The following is a 16,625-nucleotide window of genomic DNA, read 5'->3' as shown; positions in this document are numbered from 1 at the left end:
TGTCACATGCATTGACCAAGGTTATGGACTGAAATGTATATGTTTTCAGAGCTGAATCTGACTGGAGTATGAATGGTACTATGCCTTGGGAGCAAGGCACTGGTTCATGGAGTCCTTTGGCATGAGATTGAGAGCCCATGTTTATTAATGGAATGCTAAGTCAGTGATCAGGCTGTGAGCTGTAACAACATGCTTGCTTGGAGTTTATGAATCATTTTGAGGGCTGAATACCTTCTGAGAATACACTGTTTGCATTCTGGAGGTAGTACTTGTGTTGTCTCCAATGTATGGGCAGCACTGCTGTCAATAAATCAAGGTTCTCTTTGTCTACAATGGGTATATGTGTCAATAGTTGGTTGGCATCATTGCAAGCCTGTTAGAGGTTAATGGCTACAATTCAAGAGAGTGACATGATTAGAATCTGAAATGTCCATCCATATTCAGTGATTAATGCAAGAAGGAATAGAACTTGGAAGCTGAGCACAAATGTTGGCATTGAACTTGTCATGCAACTTATGTGGTTGAATATTTGGGTAAACAACTTGAAAGAATAGTTGCATGTCATATGCTGTAAAGAAGTCTGGATAGGTTGTTTTTTCTTCAAAACTGGAAATAGCTCACTGTAGCATGCCTTGATGCTCATACATGCGTGTATGCTGCTATATGATCATGCCTTGCTATTTGAGTTGCTATGAGCACAAACTGTGAAATAAGGTTGTGCTGAATACTGCAATTCTCTGCAATTTCAGATTGATGAAAGTTTTTTTTACATGAATACGAGAAGCTTGTGTTACTATTATGATCACAATGCTTAAGTGTTGATGCTCAACTAAGAGTATACATGTTGGAACATGTTTGGACAAGTTTGGAAGCTTAGATAATGTGTATATTGCAGTGAATTTACTGCTGAAAACAGGACTGAAACTGTCCTAAACATACAGTGAATAGAATAATTGTTTTGACCAAAGTGTTGCTGAGAACTGTCATTACATTGGAAGGCTGAAACCGATCAGTCAGAAAGCCTTGGTTTACAGGGAGTCAGGCAGAGTTTGCAAATGGCAAATGTAGACAGAACGGAAAACATTACCCAGATTGTGGGGGAAAAGCTCGACAACAACAATTATGCCATATGGAAGTTCCGCATGGAGAACTTTCTGATAGGGAAAGGCTATTGGGAGCTAGTGACTAGAGCTGAGGCTGAGCCCAAGCTGCCTACGGGTGATAGGCATCCCACACAAGACCAACTACGAGCTCATCGAGCATGGACGGAGAGAGCACGCAGGGTTTTGCATTGGCTGTCCCTATGTATATCAGATGCCATGGTAATGCAAAAATGAATTGCAGCTCTCCTAAGGATGCATGGGACATTTTGATCAGGTACTATGGCACTGCTACAAGTGCTAGGAAGATAGAGTTAAAGCAGAAATTTAACAATATGGAAAGAAAGGGCAGGTTCATACAAGATTATGTGACAGAGATCAAGACCATTGCGGATCAGCTGGCATCTGTTGGTACTTCTGTGTTTATGCGGGCTGAAATGTTGGATTTCAACGAGCTGGTTGCATTGCTTATCCATGAGGAGGTTAAACTTGGCTTGGGTACAGGCTTTAGTAGTACAAAAAGCAAGGACATAGTTTTTTATTCCAATCAATGGGGCCGTGGCAGCCATGGTAGAGGCTATGGTTCTAGCAGAGAAGGCCAGCAAAATGCATCCTATGGCAATAATAACCAGCAAGGATCAAATGCAAGAGGAAGTGGAAACTTCAGAGGCAGGGGGAGATTTAGCTTTCGTAGTAGAGGCTCTTGGCATCAGCAACGCCTATCTGACAATCCGAATAAGGATAAGGATTGTCACTATTGCGGAAAGTATGGTCATATTGCAAAGGACTACTGGAAGAAGCAGGGGAATTAGAAGGGCAAATAGCATGGACACTTTGCTTCGTCCAGTCAGAGAGGTAATGCTTCAGGAGATAGACTATTTGCCATGTAGTATGTGAAAGAGAGGGCTACTAAAAAATCCATTGATGATGCAGTATGGTACATTGATTCAGGGGCATCGAACCACATGACTCCTCACGGTGATTGGTTCACTGACATGGTAGCTGAAACACATGGCTATGTATGCACGGGTGATGACACGTAGCATAGCATTGAGCATAAAGGCAAAGTGCCTCTTGTGGTTCATGATGGCATAAAGAAAAATTTGCATGATGTACTGTATGTCCCATCGATAATGAAGAACTTACTGTTTGTCGGTCAGATGGCAGAGCAGAACTTGCAGTTAGGTTCAATAAGCATGGATGCTTTATTGAAGAGTTCGGAAATGGATGCAAGTTGATTGCTCGCGGTCACAGGAATGGCATAATGTTTACTCTTGATGCCACTTTGCCAGAGCTGAATTCAGCCATATTTGCCCATGGTTCTGGCACTGTCTGAGATTTGAAAATTTGGCATAAGAGAGTGGGACATGTGAATTTGCAAAGGTTGCAAATTATGTAGAAAAAACAGGTTGTTACAGGTTTACCCAAGTTCCAATACACAGAAATTGGTTATGTATGCGATGCTTGCCAGTTTGGTAAGCAGTTGAGGTTGCCATTAGTCAGGCATGTAAGGCAGAGTACACGTCCGTTGCAGTTAGTGCACTCTGATGTTTGGGGGCCAGTCCATAATGCATCTATGGGAGGCTTAAAGTACTATGTGACATTCATTGATGATTACAATCGCCATACTTAGGTGTATATTCTACAGATAAAGGATGAGGTGTTTGCTGTTTTTCACCAGTTTAAAAAGCAGGTTGAAAAGGAATTTGACTGCTCTATCTCTTGCTTGAGATCAGACAGCGGTGGGGAGTATGTGACAAATGAGTTTGATAATTTTTTGGTTGAAAATGGTATACATAGGTAGCTTAGCTACAGCTATACTCCCAGCAGAATGGAGTGGTTGAGCATAAGAAGAGGGTATGAAAGGAAGCTGCTCATGCCATGATGAATGAGAAGAAGATGCCGCTCTTGTTAGCCTGCTCTTATTTAGTCTCAGTCTGTCATCTCCTGGTTGTGAGCTCCTGTCAGAGTCTGACAGGAGACAGAGGAGCTCTGTCAGTGTGTTTTCAGTCTGCTTTAGTCAGCATGTAGCCCTGGGCATTTTAGAGCCCAGATCTGGGCTGTTTTTGGGGTGACTGCCCATTATTTTGGGCAGTCGGACCAGTTCTGGTCAGTCGGACCAGAACTGGCCAGTCGGACCAGATCTGGCCAGGTCGGCCAGTTTTCTGGCTGGGGGCTATTTATAGCTGCCCCCCCAGTCAGTCCAGCATTCATCTCATTCATGCTCTGCAGGTTCAGCACTGCTCCCTCCGTCTCCGTCTCCGGCATTGGTGCTGCCTCTGCTTCCAGTCTGTCCTAGTTCCCTCACTGACGCTCCGGGCTGCGTGCAGGGACTGTTCTGTCCATTCCAGTGTATTCAGCATTCATCTCAGTCAGTGCAGACTTTCTTCCTTCATTCTCTGCTTCCTCTCTCCTCTCCTCTGTGTTCGTGTTCTTCTTTCGCTGCGCACTCTCACATGGTATCATCGCCTGATTGAGAGCATGGAGGACGAGAGAAATACCTTACTGCTGCTGTTCACAGTCCCACAACAGCCAGGCGATTCCTTCAGGAGGCTGCCAACAGGTCTATTCCAGCCAGGCGACTGCATCAGAAGGCTGTACAGCCTGCGTTTGCTGTACACAGGGGCTGCCACGTCATCCAGTGACGCAGCAACCCTGCGTTTGCTGCCAGGCGACCTCCTCTGCTGCAGGGCGACCCTCCTACAACTTGCGTTTTGCTGTTTTGCAGGTCGCTTCTACCCTGGCTGCTCCTTTCCTGCAGGCGACCTCTGTCTGGGCAAGTCCCCGGTGTTGGTGGTCTCGTTTCTGGTGTTCGCCATCAGATCTATTTGCGTTTTGCAGATCCAGGTGGCTGTAGGCACTTTTTGCCTGCATCTTGGTGGTTGGTGACCACACTGTTGGTCCTATTTCGTCAGCGGCACAACTTTCTTTGGTATTTTGCAGATTGGAAGATGTCTTACCAGTTTTCAGGCTTTGAAGACTCAGAGGATGAGCTTCTTTCTCATCATTCCTCTGAGCGGAGGCGGGACTATCGTGAAGTTCGACAACGGGATGACCCTCCTCGCACTCGTCCTTCTTCAGTCCATGCATCTCAGAGGGTTCCATCTACTGCGAAGGTTTCTTCAGTGAAGACTGCATCAACTGTGCGGATGCCTTCCTTGATTCCCTCTATCCAGGTGCCGATTCTCCCTTCCTTTCCGAAGGAAGACAAGTTGGATGGTTCCAACTATTCCCTATGGTCATGCAAGGTGGCTTGCATCCTTGATACCTTTGATCTGTGGGATCTTGTTTCTTCGCCCATCGACCGACCCCCCGTGGATTCGTCCGATGGCACCTCTATGGACCGTGCAGCCTTATGGGATAGGCTCAACTCTCGAGCCCGTTCCTTTCTTTTTATGAGTCTCCATGATTCTGTTCTTGTACATGTTCACAGGTTAAAGACCGTGGCGGAAGTATGGACAAAGCTTGCATCTTTGTATCAGCACAAGACATTTGCCCACAAGATTTCCCTGGAGAAGAAGTTGCGGATGCTCAGTCTTGATGGTTCTTCTTCCATGAAGGAGCACATCACGAAGATGGAGGATATGCGAGGCGAGCTCGCCTCTCTTGGTCGTCTGATATCGTCTGAGGATATGGCGATGATTCTGTTGACTCAGCTGCCATCACCCCGCTATGATGTCTTCTACACCAGCCTCATCACTACGAGAACCCGTGAGACTCTCCTATGGGAGGAGCTTTCCCCGCTTGTCTTGGAGCATGACGAGCGACTCAAAGAGGTGGGAGCCAGTGGTTCCACCAAGGCATTTACGGCTGCCACAGGTGGTGGCAAGAAGAAGAAACAAAAGAAGGAGAAGTCCAAGGACAAGAAGGAGGAAGATAAGAAGGATGCGAAGGAGAAGAAGCCCAAGTGTCCCCATTGTGGGAAGGGCACTCATCCCGAGGAGAAGTGTTGGCAGAAGTATCCCCATTTGAAGCCTAAGGAGAAGGACTCAAAGGCGGCCCCAGCCACAACAGAATTTGCGTTTGTGCATCTCTTTGTTGAGGAAGACACTGCCCTAGCTTCTACCACACAGGAGAAGCCTTGGCTCGTCGACAGTGGAGCATCTTCACATATGACCTTCCGTCAGGATTGGCTTCAGGATCTTCGTTCCAGAGGGGGTATAGTCACCATTGGTGACAATTCTACAGTTCCTGTTCATGGAGTGGGGACTTTACCTATGTTTTCAGACCGGCGGTCTTCCTCCGCCAAAGTTCTCTATGTGCCTGATTTGGGTTTTAACCTATTATCTGTGCATGGTCTTACTCAGTTAGGTACCCGAGTCATTTTTACTCAGGATGCAGTCACAGTGGAGGATGCTTCTACAGGTGATGCTCTTTGGATAGGTACACAGGAGGGTGGGCTTTATACGCTCACAGCCTTGGCTGCGCGGACTTCCCATGAGCTTGGGCTGCTCTGGCATGCTCGGTATGGTCATTTGAACCTTGATTCTCTTCACCGGGCTTCTAGGAGGAAGATGGTGGAGGGACTTCCTGATTTCCCTCCTCTTCACACTTTGTGCCCTAGCTGCTTGAGGGGCAAGCAGCACAGGCAGCCTCACCCGCAGGTTGCTTCTAGGAGGGCTACTTCACCGCTTGAGTTGGTTCATACCGACCTTTGCGGACCTATGGGCACGGCCTCCCTTGGGAAGGCCAAGTATTTGATGCTGATTGTGGACGACTTTAGTCGTTATGTGTGGCCTTATTTCTTGGAGTACAAGAGCGAGGCGTACTCCCGTTTCTGTGAGTGGCAGGTGTTTGTGGAGACCCAAACAACTTCCAAAGTCCGTGGTGTTCGAGCTGATCACGGTGGAGAGTTCACTTCTCACCTTTTCTCTCAGTTTTGCAGGGATCATGGTATTCGGGTGGAGTATTCCCATCCGAACACACCATCAGAGAATGGTGTGGTGGAGCGTGCGAATCGGACCATGATTGAGATGGCCCGATCTATGCTGGAGCATAGGAGTCTTCCTCATTTCCTTTGGGGTGAGGCGGTGGCTACAGCGGTGCATATACGCAACCGCTCTCCGACTTCGGCGTTACAGGACATGACTCCATATGAGGCTTTCTTTGGAAAGAAGCCTTCCGTGTCCCATTTTCGCATCTTTGGGTGCGATGCTTTTGTCCATGTGGACAAGAAGAAGAGGAAGACGAAGTTCGACTCTAAGTCGAGAAAGCTTATCTTCGTTGGTTATAGTACGACCACGAAGGGATATCGGCTCTACGACCCGACGACGCGGCAGGTTGAGGTGAGCAGGGATGTGATCTCTGATGAGGCTTCAGCCTCTGAGGATCCGATTGATGGTTCTATTTCCGATGTTTCTTCATCATCGACGGACCCCCCCCCCACCTTCTCTCCCTTCACTTCCTTCCAGGATCACCCTTAGCACCCCCCCTATTCCTCCTCCTCCTTCGGCTTCCCTTTCTCCTTTGGTGGATGTGCCTTCGTCTACTACGAGCTCTTCTACCGCCTCTTCGGGATCTTCATGGGATATACAGCCTTCTTCAGATGCGGAGGATTTACCTTCACTCGGTGAGGGGGAGTCCCTCTCCGATTTGGGTGCTTTACAGGTTCCGGGGACCCCCCGGTCTCCCTCACAGAAGGAGTCTCTCAGGATTCCTTTATGGTATCGCCGGCTCATGCAGGATTCAGGTGTTACTCACTTTCCTGCTTCTTCTACAGGTCCTCGTCGATCAGCCCGTTTACAGGCCCAGTGGGACAGTTCACTATGTGTGAACTATGCTCTTATGTCACAGATTCTTTAGGATTCCGAGCCTTCCACTGTGGAGGAGGCTCTTGCACAGGATATTTGGAGACAGGCTATACAGGCCGAGCTCGACTCCATCGAGCGAAACCATACGTGGAAGCTTGTTCCGCGTCCCGCGAAACGGAAGGTGATTGGTGTGAAATGGGTCTTTAAGACCAAATATCTTGCAGATGGCTCCTTGGACAAGCATAAAGCTAGGCTTGTTGCCAAGGGTTTTGCCCAGCGTGCAGGGTTGGATTACTTTGAGACTTTTGCTCCTATAGCTAGGATGTCCACCATCCGAGTGCTTTTGGCTCTTGCTGCTCATCACCGTTGGCCTGTCTATCAGATGGACGTCAAGTCTGCTTTTCTGAATGGCGTTCTTGAGGAGGAGATTTATGTTTCACAGCCTCCTGGTTTTCTTGTACAGGGGAAGGAGGATCATGTCTACAAGCTGCGGAAGGCTCTTTATGGCCTAAAGCAGGCTCCTCGTGCTTGGTACCAGCGGATTGACCGCTTCTTTCTACAGAGTGGCTTTGCGCGCTCCGCTTATGATCCCAACCTCTACTTACGGGTTGTGGATTCTCTTTCGGTGTTCCTCATCTTGTATGTGGATGATCTTATTATTACAGGGAGCGACACTCAGCAGGTGGAGCATACACGGTCCATTCTACAACAGGAGTTTGACATGACGGATCTAGGGATCCTTCACTTCTTTCTAGGTCTGGAGATCTATCAGATGGCACAGGGCATTTTTATCTCGCAGCACAGGTACATCTCGGAGCTTCTTTCGGAGTTTGATATGGCTGAGTGTCGGCCTATCTCATGCCCTATGGACCCTGAGTCCAAGCTTTTGACAGCTGGCGTTCCTCTTACCGATCCCACCCGTTACAGGTGCCTTGTCGGCTCTCTTATCTGGCTGCTTCACACTCGGCCGGATATCTCCTTTGTGGTGGCTTTATTGTCTTCCTTTATGCAGACTCCTACCCAGGATCACTGGCAGGCGGCCTTGCGGGTTCTTCGCTATTTGCAGGGGACTCGATCCTTTGGGATCATGTATGGAGATGGGATTACCCTTTCTGGATGGAGTGATTCTGATTGGGCAGGTGATGTGGATTCGCGACGATCCACTACAGGTTATGCTTTCACCCTTGGATCTGGTGCTGTCTCTTGGAGCAGCAAGAAGCAGCCTACTGTGGCACTTTCTTCTACAGAGGCTGAGTATCGGGCCCTATGTTCGACCGCTATGGAGGCAGTTTGGCTCCGTCGCTTACTTGCGGAGATTGGCTTTTCCCAGACCGGACCTACGGAGCTGCGCGTGGATAACCAGAGTGCTCTTGCTCTGGCCAAGAACCCGGTGTTTCATGCTCGTACGTAGCACATTGAGGTTCAGTATCACTATGTTCGAGAGCGGATCGTGGATTCGGAGCTGGTGGTGGTCTATTGTCCTACGGCGGCCAATGCAGCTGATCTCTTTACGAAGCCTTTGCCTCAGGCTTCTTTGCTTCCTCACATGCGGTTCTTGGGTCTTCAGACTCTCCCAGGAGTTGAGAGGGGGTGTTAGCCTGCTCTTATTTAGTCTCAGTCTGTCATCTCCTGGTTGTGAGCTCCTGTCAGAGTCTGACAGGAGACAGAGGAGCTCTGTCAGTGTGTTTTCAGTCTGCTTTAGTCAGCATGTAGCCCTGGGCATTTTACAGCCCAGATCTGGGCTGTTTTTGGGGTGACTGCCCATTATTTTGGGCAGTCGGACCAGTTCTGGTCAGTCGGACCAGAACTGGCCAGTCGGACCAGATCTGGCCAGGTTGGCCAGTTTAGCTGGTCGGCCAGTTTTCTGGCTGGGGGCTATTTATAGCTGCCCCCCCAGTCAGTCCAGCATTCATCTCATTCATGCTCTGCAGGTTCAGTACTGCTCCCTCCGTCTCCGTCTCCGGCATTGGTGCTGCCTCTGCTTCCAGTCTGTCCTGGTTCCCTCACTGACACTCCGGGCTGCGTGCAGGGACTGTTCTGTCCATTCCAGTGTATTCAGCATTCATCTCAGTCAGTGCAGACTTTCTTCCTTCATTCTCTGCTTCCTCTCTCCTCTCCTCTGTGTTCGTGTTCTTCTTTCGCTGCGCACTCTCACAGCTCTATTATTGGGCTGAGGTTGTTATGATAGCCATGTATATTTTGAATCGGACTCCCGATGCAGGTATTCATGAGATGACACCGTTTGAGAAGCTGTATGGCTATAAGCCGGATGTAAGTCACTTGAAAGTCTTTGGCTGTCTTGCTTATGTGCACATTCCAGATGAGAAAAGAAAGAAGCTAGATCCAAAAGTGCATAAGTGTGTTTTCATTGGATATTCGCAGGAGAAGAAGACATACAAATGCTATGATCCCTCTACTGGGGAGACTTTGGTGAGCAGGGACGTTATCTTTGATGAGATGGCCTCTTGGTATGTATCATTGGCTCTAGTGCTATCGGACACGCCTTCTACTCATATATCTACAGCTGATTCACAACAGAGTACTGCTATGACAGGTCCTAGTGGTTAGACAGTATCTCCTTAGACAGGTAAATTGAGGAGCTCTGGCTTATCGTCCACTGACACCGGTATCTTAGTGAGGGGGAGATATGATATCTTGGACAACAAAGGAAAAGAGAAAGCTATTGAGGATGCATCTATGGTATAATGACACGTGGTAGGATGACTTCTAGATATGAGTCTGTTGACATTTTAGATAGTGAGCTTGATATTCCAACTGTCTATACGCCTAGCACGAGGCAGAGCAGGTATATTTCACCTCATGCGAGAGGGGATTCGAGCAGTGCACTACAGCCTAGACGCTCGCAGAGGGTCAGATATCTTGCTGACAGGTTGATGCATAGTGGCTACTTTGCAAAGCACTATGCTTACATGACAAAAGTGATGGAGATCAAAGAACAAGGTACAAATGCTGAAGCAGTAAAATATGAGAACTGGTATGCAGCTATGGATGAAGAAATGAATGCCTTGGCTGAAAATAAGACATGGGATCTTGTGCCACTGCCTGAAGGGAAATAGACCATTGGCTGCAAATGGGCCTACAAAATCAAATGCAAGTCGGATGGCAGTGCGGAAAGGTACAAAGCCAGGTTGGTTGCTAAGAGGTATGCCCAACATATGGACTTGATTATGAGGAAACATTCAGCCTTGTTGCCAAGATGGCAACCATATGTACTGTGATTGCTTTTGCTGTTGCTAGAGGTTGGAAAATGCAGTAGATGGACGTGAAGAATGCATTTCTCAATAGTGACTTGGTAGAGGATGTCTATATGGATCAGCCGGAAGGGTATGTACACCCTGATTTTCAGCACTATGTATGCAGGCTGAAAAGAGCATTGTACGGGCTGAAGCAGGCTCCGAGAGCTTGGCATGCAAGGATTAGTAACTACTTGCAGAGCTTGGGATTTGTTGTTGGCAGGGCTGATCACAGCCTATTTACAAAAAAGACTGACAGTGGCTTGGTAGTGCTGGTCATATATGTTGATGATTTGATAATCACTGGTGATTATGACTTGGACATACAACATGTAATGAAGATGTTGAAAACTGAATTTGACATGAAAGATTTAGATGATTTGAAGTATTTCTTGGGCATTGAGGTGGTTACAGCTGAAAATGATTTATGGCTGATGCAGAAGCACTTTTACATGGAAATGCTGAAGAAGTATGACATGGCTGAATGCAAACCACTAGACACACCTCTTGATCAAAATGTAAAGCTAGACATGAGCACTGAGGTTGAAGTTGAGGATGTGACTATGTACAGGTAGATGGTTGGCAGTCTGATTTACTTGACCATCACTAGGCCTGACTTGAGCTATGCTGTAGGGCTCATAAGCCAGTTTATGCAGAAGCCCAGAAAGCCGCACTTGGATGCAGTTAGATGTATTATGAGATATGTTAAGTCCACTTTAGATTATGGGCTGTTCTATGTGAGAGATAAGCCCTTGAAACTGGTTGGATACACGGATGCAGATTGGGTAGGATGCTCATATGATCGTAGGTCTACAAGTGGCTATGCTTTTGGGTTTGGAAGCGGAATGATCAGCTGGAGTAGCAAGAAGCAGCCTACGGTTGCTTTATCGAGTACTGAGGCAGAGTACATGGGTGTTGCATTGGCAACATGTGAGATTGCATGGCTGCTTAAGCTTATGGCTGATTTGGACATACTTGTAGATGCTCCACTGACTCTGCTATGTGACAATCTTAGTAGTGTACTCCTGGCCATGAATCCAGTATACCATGCCAGGACAAAACACATTGAGATACACTACCACTTCATCAGAGAGATGGTTATTGCAGGGAGAGTTGATCTCATGCGTGTGAAGATTGATGAGCAGGTTGCGGATATCTTTATCAAGTCTCTGGGTAAAGATAAGTTCAGTGTTTTCAGACAACTTCTTGGTGTACATATGCTGTCTTGAGCTCCCACCTGTGGGAGGCCATTGGCAGCGACCAAGAAGCACTTTGGAGCCACACCACTACATCCCAAACTTTGTAGGATCAAGTGACAGCATTTCACGGCAAGCAACAGGCTTGAGTTTCAGCAACTAATTGAGGAATTTCAAGAAATTCAAGAGGTCAGATAGTAAACACTGATTTGGAGTTGAATTTGTCACCCAAGCAGCAAAGTGAAGGACAAATCCCTAAGCAAAGTAAGGGGTAAATTGGTTTTAAGGCTTGCTAGTCACTTGTCACGATACAGAGATTAAAGAGATCTCAAGGTATTCCATCCAAATTGCAATACATGATAAATAAATACCACAACGGGCACTAGTTTTGGGGCCAATTGGCTATCCCTTGTTCAAGATTAAGTGGTAATGTTGTATTTTCAATTTATGTGGCTTTTGTTATTGCCATAATTTGTGTACATGAATGCCAAGAGCTGAAATTGGAGAATTTCAGGGAGATTCAAGGGGTCATCCAGCAAATTTCAATTTGGGGTTAAATTTGTCTTACAAGAGCAGGGTCAACGGCAATTCTTCAAGCAAACTAAGGGGAAAATTAGTTTGAAGGCTTGTTGGTGTCATTAATGACAGCAAGTAGCACTTGGATTAGCAGAGGAGATTTGTGAATCTCAGTTATACTCCATCCATTTGCAATAAAGAATAAAGAAATACCAAAAGAGGTGCCAATTTTGGGACCAACAAGCTGTCCATTGTCCAAGAATTAAGTGGTAAAGTGTGCATTTCAATTTATTTGAATTAATTACTTGTTGTAATTACTGTTAAATCAAGTTGTTATCACCCTATGCAAGGAGGAAGGCTGGTCTCAACAATGTGCTTGTTTATGTGTCATATATTGTCCTCTTCAAGGAAAGTTATGCTATCTATTTTGATGTTTGCTAAATACTTGCCACTAAACTACTCCCATCCATTGTAAAATTCCCAGCAAGAAAGTTGTCACCTGCCTAGGTCCTACTCCCTTGACTAAATCAAGCTTTTGTATTACCTTTTACTTTTACCCTTGCCTTTAGATATGGGTCATTGGGTAGAGTCTTGTAGTTTCTATTTGTACTTCAAGGTAGGGTTTTCATCCTGTTTGGGGTTGCCCAGGCTGTAATGTAATGTACTACCCAAAAAACTATGTGGAGGATTGGAAACATATTTCTTAGGTACATTTGCTACTAGAACATGGCAGCCTTATCACTCAAGGATTGGATAGACCTTAGTGTCATATTATTAAGCTACTTCATGCATTGATAATTGATAATCATAACAATAGCATTCCACAAAAAAGGAAAAGTTGTGTGCGTGTGTGTTTCTTTTTGGAGGGAGGGGGGTTTTGTAAGTGCCGTTAGACATACTGAAGGGAATTGTATCTTAGTGTACTTTGCTTTGGTCCGTTGCCTTTGTGGCATCCTGAAGATAGTAGTATCAGAGCAATTGAGCATCTGTAATTTCTGTAGGACCACCTAATCATGTGTGATACCTGAATGCATGGTGGCTTGCAAGTGGATTGACCACATTGCAAAATTATGATTTATTGGAATTATAAAGGGTCTATGTGGTTTGTCCCTTGAGTAGTGGTTAGAAGTGTGGGGCACGGTTAGCAATCAACCAGAAGCCAGCAGGATAATCAGCTACTGGCAGACCATTATTATCTTTGTTTGCTCTATTATGCATGGCAGCTCTTCCTTTTTCATGTTGGATCAGCAACGAAGAAAAGCAGATGATTTTGCCTCTTTTTTTTTGTGAACAGGTGTTGTCTTCTCCTCAAAAAAGCATCCACGCACGAAAGATATGATGGTGAGCCTTATCCAGTCCATAAATTTCTGGAACTTTGTTCCATTATTGCCCCTTTTAGTTTTGCAGTTACTCGCTTGTATCATATAAAACATTCATGTTGTTCTAATTCATATATTGTGATTTCATCTCAGCCACCCAACATTTCCAAGAGAAGTGTTAACAGCTTCAAGACTCCTTAAGAATGTTTGAACTCTTTTCATCTGTCTTTGTCTATACAGTCAGTCATGATATGTCTGCTGCTGAAAGCTTTTGATGTAGTGGTTCAAAAGGTCAAGTTTCTGTTTATCGTCATATTGATGGGATAAGCTTGTCACATTACTAGTGTGAAGAATGCTTCAGCCTTTCTTTTTCTGTTGATCTTTTGTTTGGGCTAAGGCCTGTATTTTGTGTGGTAAAGAAGCTAATCTCTACATAGTCAATGATGCCTTAACATGTGTTGATGTGTTTTCAGAATGTTAAATGATCCCTGTACATGAGATTATGGATTTGAAATGTTAGTTTGAGGTAGAATGAAAATGAGTTCACTATCTTCAAAGAAAGGATTCATCTATTTATATATGATCTCAAACATGAGTAGGAGGGCAGTCATCTCAAAGTGTACATCAGAGGGACAGTTGATGAGGTGAGGTGTAATGCCACTTAGGGAATCTCACTCTAAGCTAGAAGCAAGTAATCTCACTGTTTAGGGGTTGTGCTGCATCTGAGTTTGGTGATGGCATGCTGGATGTTTTCCCATTTCTCTGTGAGATATGAATAATCTCTAGTCAGCTGGAAAGCAACATGAAACTTGGAGAAGTATAGATATTTTCCCACTTCCCTGTGACAATATGAGTTATCTGTAGCCAGCTGGAAGCCCAAATGGAACTTGGAGTTGAACTCCTAAATCTACAGGCTTTTCTTTATGCTTTTGTAGGTTTTTGTTCTATCTTTGATACGAAGGTCTTTCCCAAAAATGTTCCATTCACTTGATGCTAAACCTTGGTTTTTTGGGACTGCTGACTGCAAGTGATGCAATTAAGTGTAATGTCTGCCTTGGGTAATTTATAGAGCTGCTTGCCAAATCACATTTGACTGCCTAACAGCTAGAGCCTGTGCCGAGTGGTCTCTGAGGCTACGTTGTGAAGTAGCTTTGCAATCTGGTTTTTTTAACCTATTGAACCAAGCTAACTGCCAACTTATGGGCCATGATTAATCATGAGCTGAAAAGGTCACAAGATGGCAGACAGCCTACAGGTGATGCTAAAGATTGAGTCAGAAAGAGACCATTGGCTTCTTCATAGCACGCCTTCAAGAGTCTCTCTGCAATCGTCTGTCAATCCAATATGTTATCCCATTTAAACTCTTGAGGAGGCCTGCATTTCTGATTGTTCTTCTGTATGCTCATCTGCCAATTGTCACAGACTAGTCAAAGAAAGGACGCGGGAGGTTATTGGTTTTGTGCCCCTGCCTTTGCTTGAAGTCCCATCCAATCTATAAGTTCTGACCTCCCCCATAACCACAATGCTAATCTATCAACTAGTTCAATAAAGCTCTAGGGCTGATGTGCTCTTTGTGATCCCTGCCACATAGTCTATTCCTCTGCTGAGGATATATCCCCTATAGTCTGAGCATCCATGAAATGCCCACCTAGAATCCGACCTGCACACAAGAGATGACACAAGCTATATCCATGAACACGAAGGTACTAGACATCAGACTCACCTCCCAGCTGCCAAGAAATGACTGAGCAACTAGAGAGACTGTAGGGTTTGGGAGGAAAAACACAGAGTGTGTACGGCAAGCACTGAGAAGAGAAAAGAAATTCAGATGAACAAGATGATGAAGAACTGAAATAATGAAGTGAATCTGATACAAGGGTGCCGTACATGAAAGATGCCCTGGAGCAAGGAGACTGCAGAAGAAGCCTTTCAGTTTACAAATGCAGGCCTAATGATTGACGCCAGCTGGTGGGGAGTGACACTGGTGGTGGAGAAGGAGTCTAAAGGGCACAAACTGCACAACACAAATCAAGGCAGCCTGTGGAGATGACGAGTGATGAAGGGTAGCCACTGGGAGATGAAAAAAGGTGCTAGGGTGCCCAAACGCAAGCAGCAGTGGCCTCTAAATCTGACGCCAGTTGGAGGAGAAGGTTGCCTGGAGTAGAGGAAGCACCAGGATGTCAAACGCAAAGACAGGGCTTGGAGATGATGACGCCAACTGTGGGTGATGACGCTAGGTGATGGAGGAGCTGCCTGGACAAACAAATGAAAGTAGGTGATGCCACCTAGAGGAGGAGCTAACACTAGACTGTAGATGTTGACACTAGGAGGTGGAGTGTTGTTGCCAAGGTGTGGATGATGATGTCAGGTATGAAGGAGAACCTTGCCACCATAAAAGCAGCCCTAATGGATGAAGGAGACTCGTGCTTGGCAATAGGAAGAGGTGGTGGAAGGAGAGGAGAGAGAGAGATGATGGGTGACTGACAGAATGAATCAGTGGTGAGTGGTGGAATGAATGGGTGGTGCCATACATATATGCACAAACAGTCTAGAGTCTCACCCATTGAAGTCTCTCAAGTGGCACTTTGACTCTCTTGGGAAGCCCTAGAAAGCCTTTTTGGGGCTGGAAACGGAAACCAAAAATTTGAATGAATAAGGGAAACTGTACAGAATGATGTGGTTTCTCAACATCAAAGCCATAGAGCCAAACAGGCTCACCCCTAAGCCTGGGAGATAGCAACACCTCATGTCATGACCACATCCCAAAAGCTTGGTGTGCCATACCATAGTCCACACCATCCTGGTGTTCGAATGTGTTAGGAAACGGAAACCAAAAATTTGAATGAATAAGGGAAACTGTACAGAATGATGTGGTTTCTCAACATCAAAGCCATAGAGCCAAACAGGCTCACCCCTAAGCCTGGGAGATAGCAACACCTCATGTCATGACCACATCCCAAAAGCTTGGTGTGCCATACCATAGTCCACACCATCCTGGTGTTCGAATGTGTTAGCGTACCGACCAAGGGTGTGGTGATCACATGATAAGGTACACAATAGGGCCTTGAGTTCTATAAATAGGACTCAACTACCCTAACCATACATAACCATAAACAAGATAAAACCAGTGGCCGAATGCATAGCACTATTAAAGGTAATCCTCCCTCTCAGATTGTCTACTAGAGACATGTATGCAAAGTATCGTCCATAGTTTGATTTGTTCTCTCTAGTTGTCTACCACTCTTAGGATGTTCGGAGAATGACCTGGACAATTGAACTTTCAATTTTTTAAAAACCGTTGAGACCAGTCAACTCATAGCTTTTCACGATTCTCTTTGTGGAAATGAATGGAGCCATTTTTGTCAATCGGTTGACCACCATCCAAATTGCATCATGACTCAATTCATACAAGGTAATTCTACTACAAAATCCATAGAAATGCTACTCCACTTCTTGGTGGGAATTTATACATGACATAACATTCCCCATT

The 16,625-nt window shown here is 45.7% G+C and overlaps 1 protein-coding gene across 1 annotated transcript in view; it reads left to right on the top strand.

The window, feature by feature from the left end:
* PEN2 (PTEN 2) overlaps positions 1-16,625 on the top strand; it is a 74,901-nt gene that overhangs the window by 44,335 nt on the left and 13,941 nt on the right. The window contains exon 10 of the mRNA XM_087678514.1: positions 13,111-13,157. Within this exon, the coding sequence (XP_087534640.1) occupies positions 13,111-13,157 (47 nt within the window). The remainder of the gene's footprint in view (positions 1-13,110; positions 13,158-16,625) is intronic.

Source organism: Lygodium microphyllum, chromosome 5, assembly GCF_053477565.2.
Source record: "Lygodium microphyllum isolate KBCC chromosome 5, Lygodium_microphyllum_v1.1.10, whole genome shotgun sequence".
In the NCBI taxonomy this organism is placed as follows: domain Eukaryota; kingdom Viridiplantae; phylum Streptophyta; class Polypodiopsida; order Schizaeales; family Lygodiaceae; genus Lygodium; species Lygodium microphyllum.
Note: the sequence above shows the minus strand (reverse complement) of the source record. Positions and strands in the feature narration are given on the sequence as shown.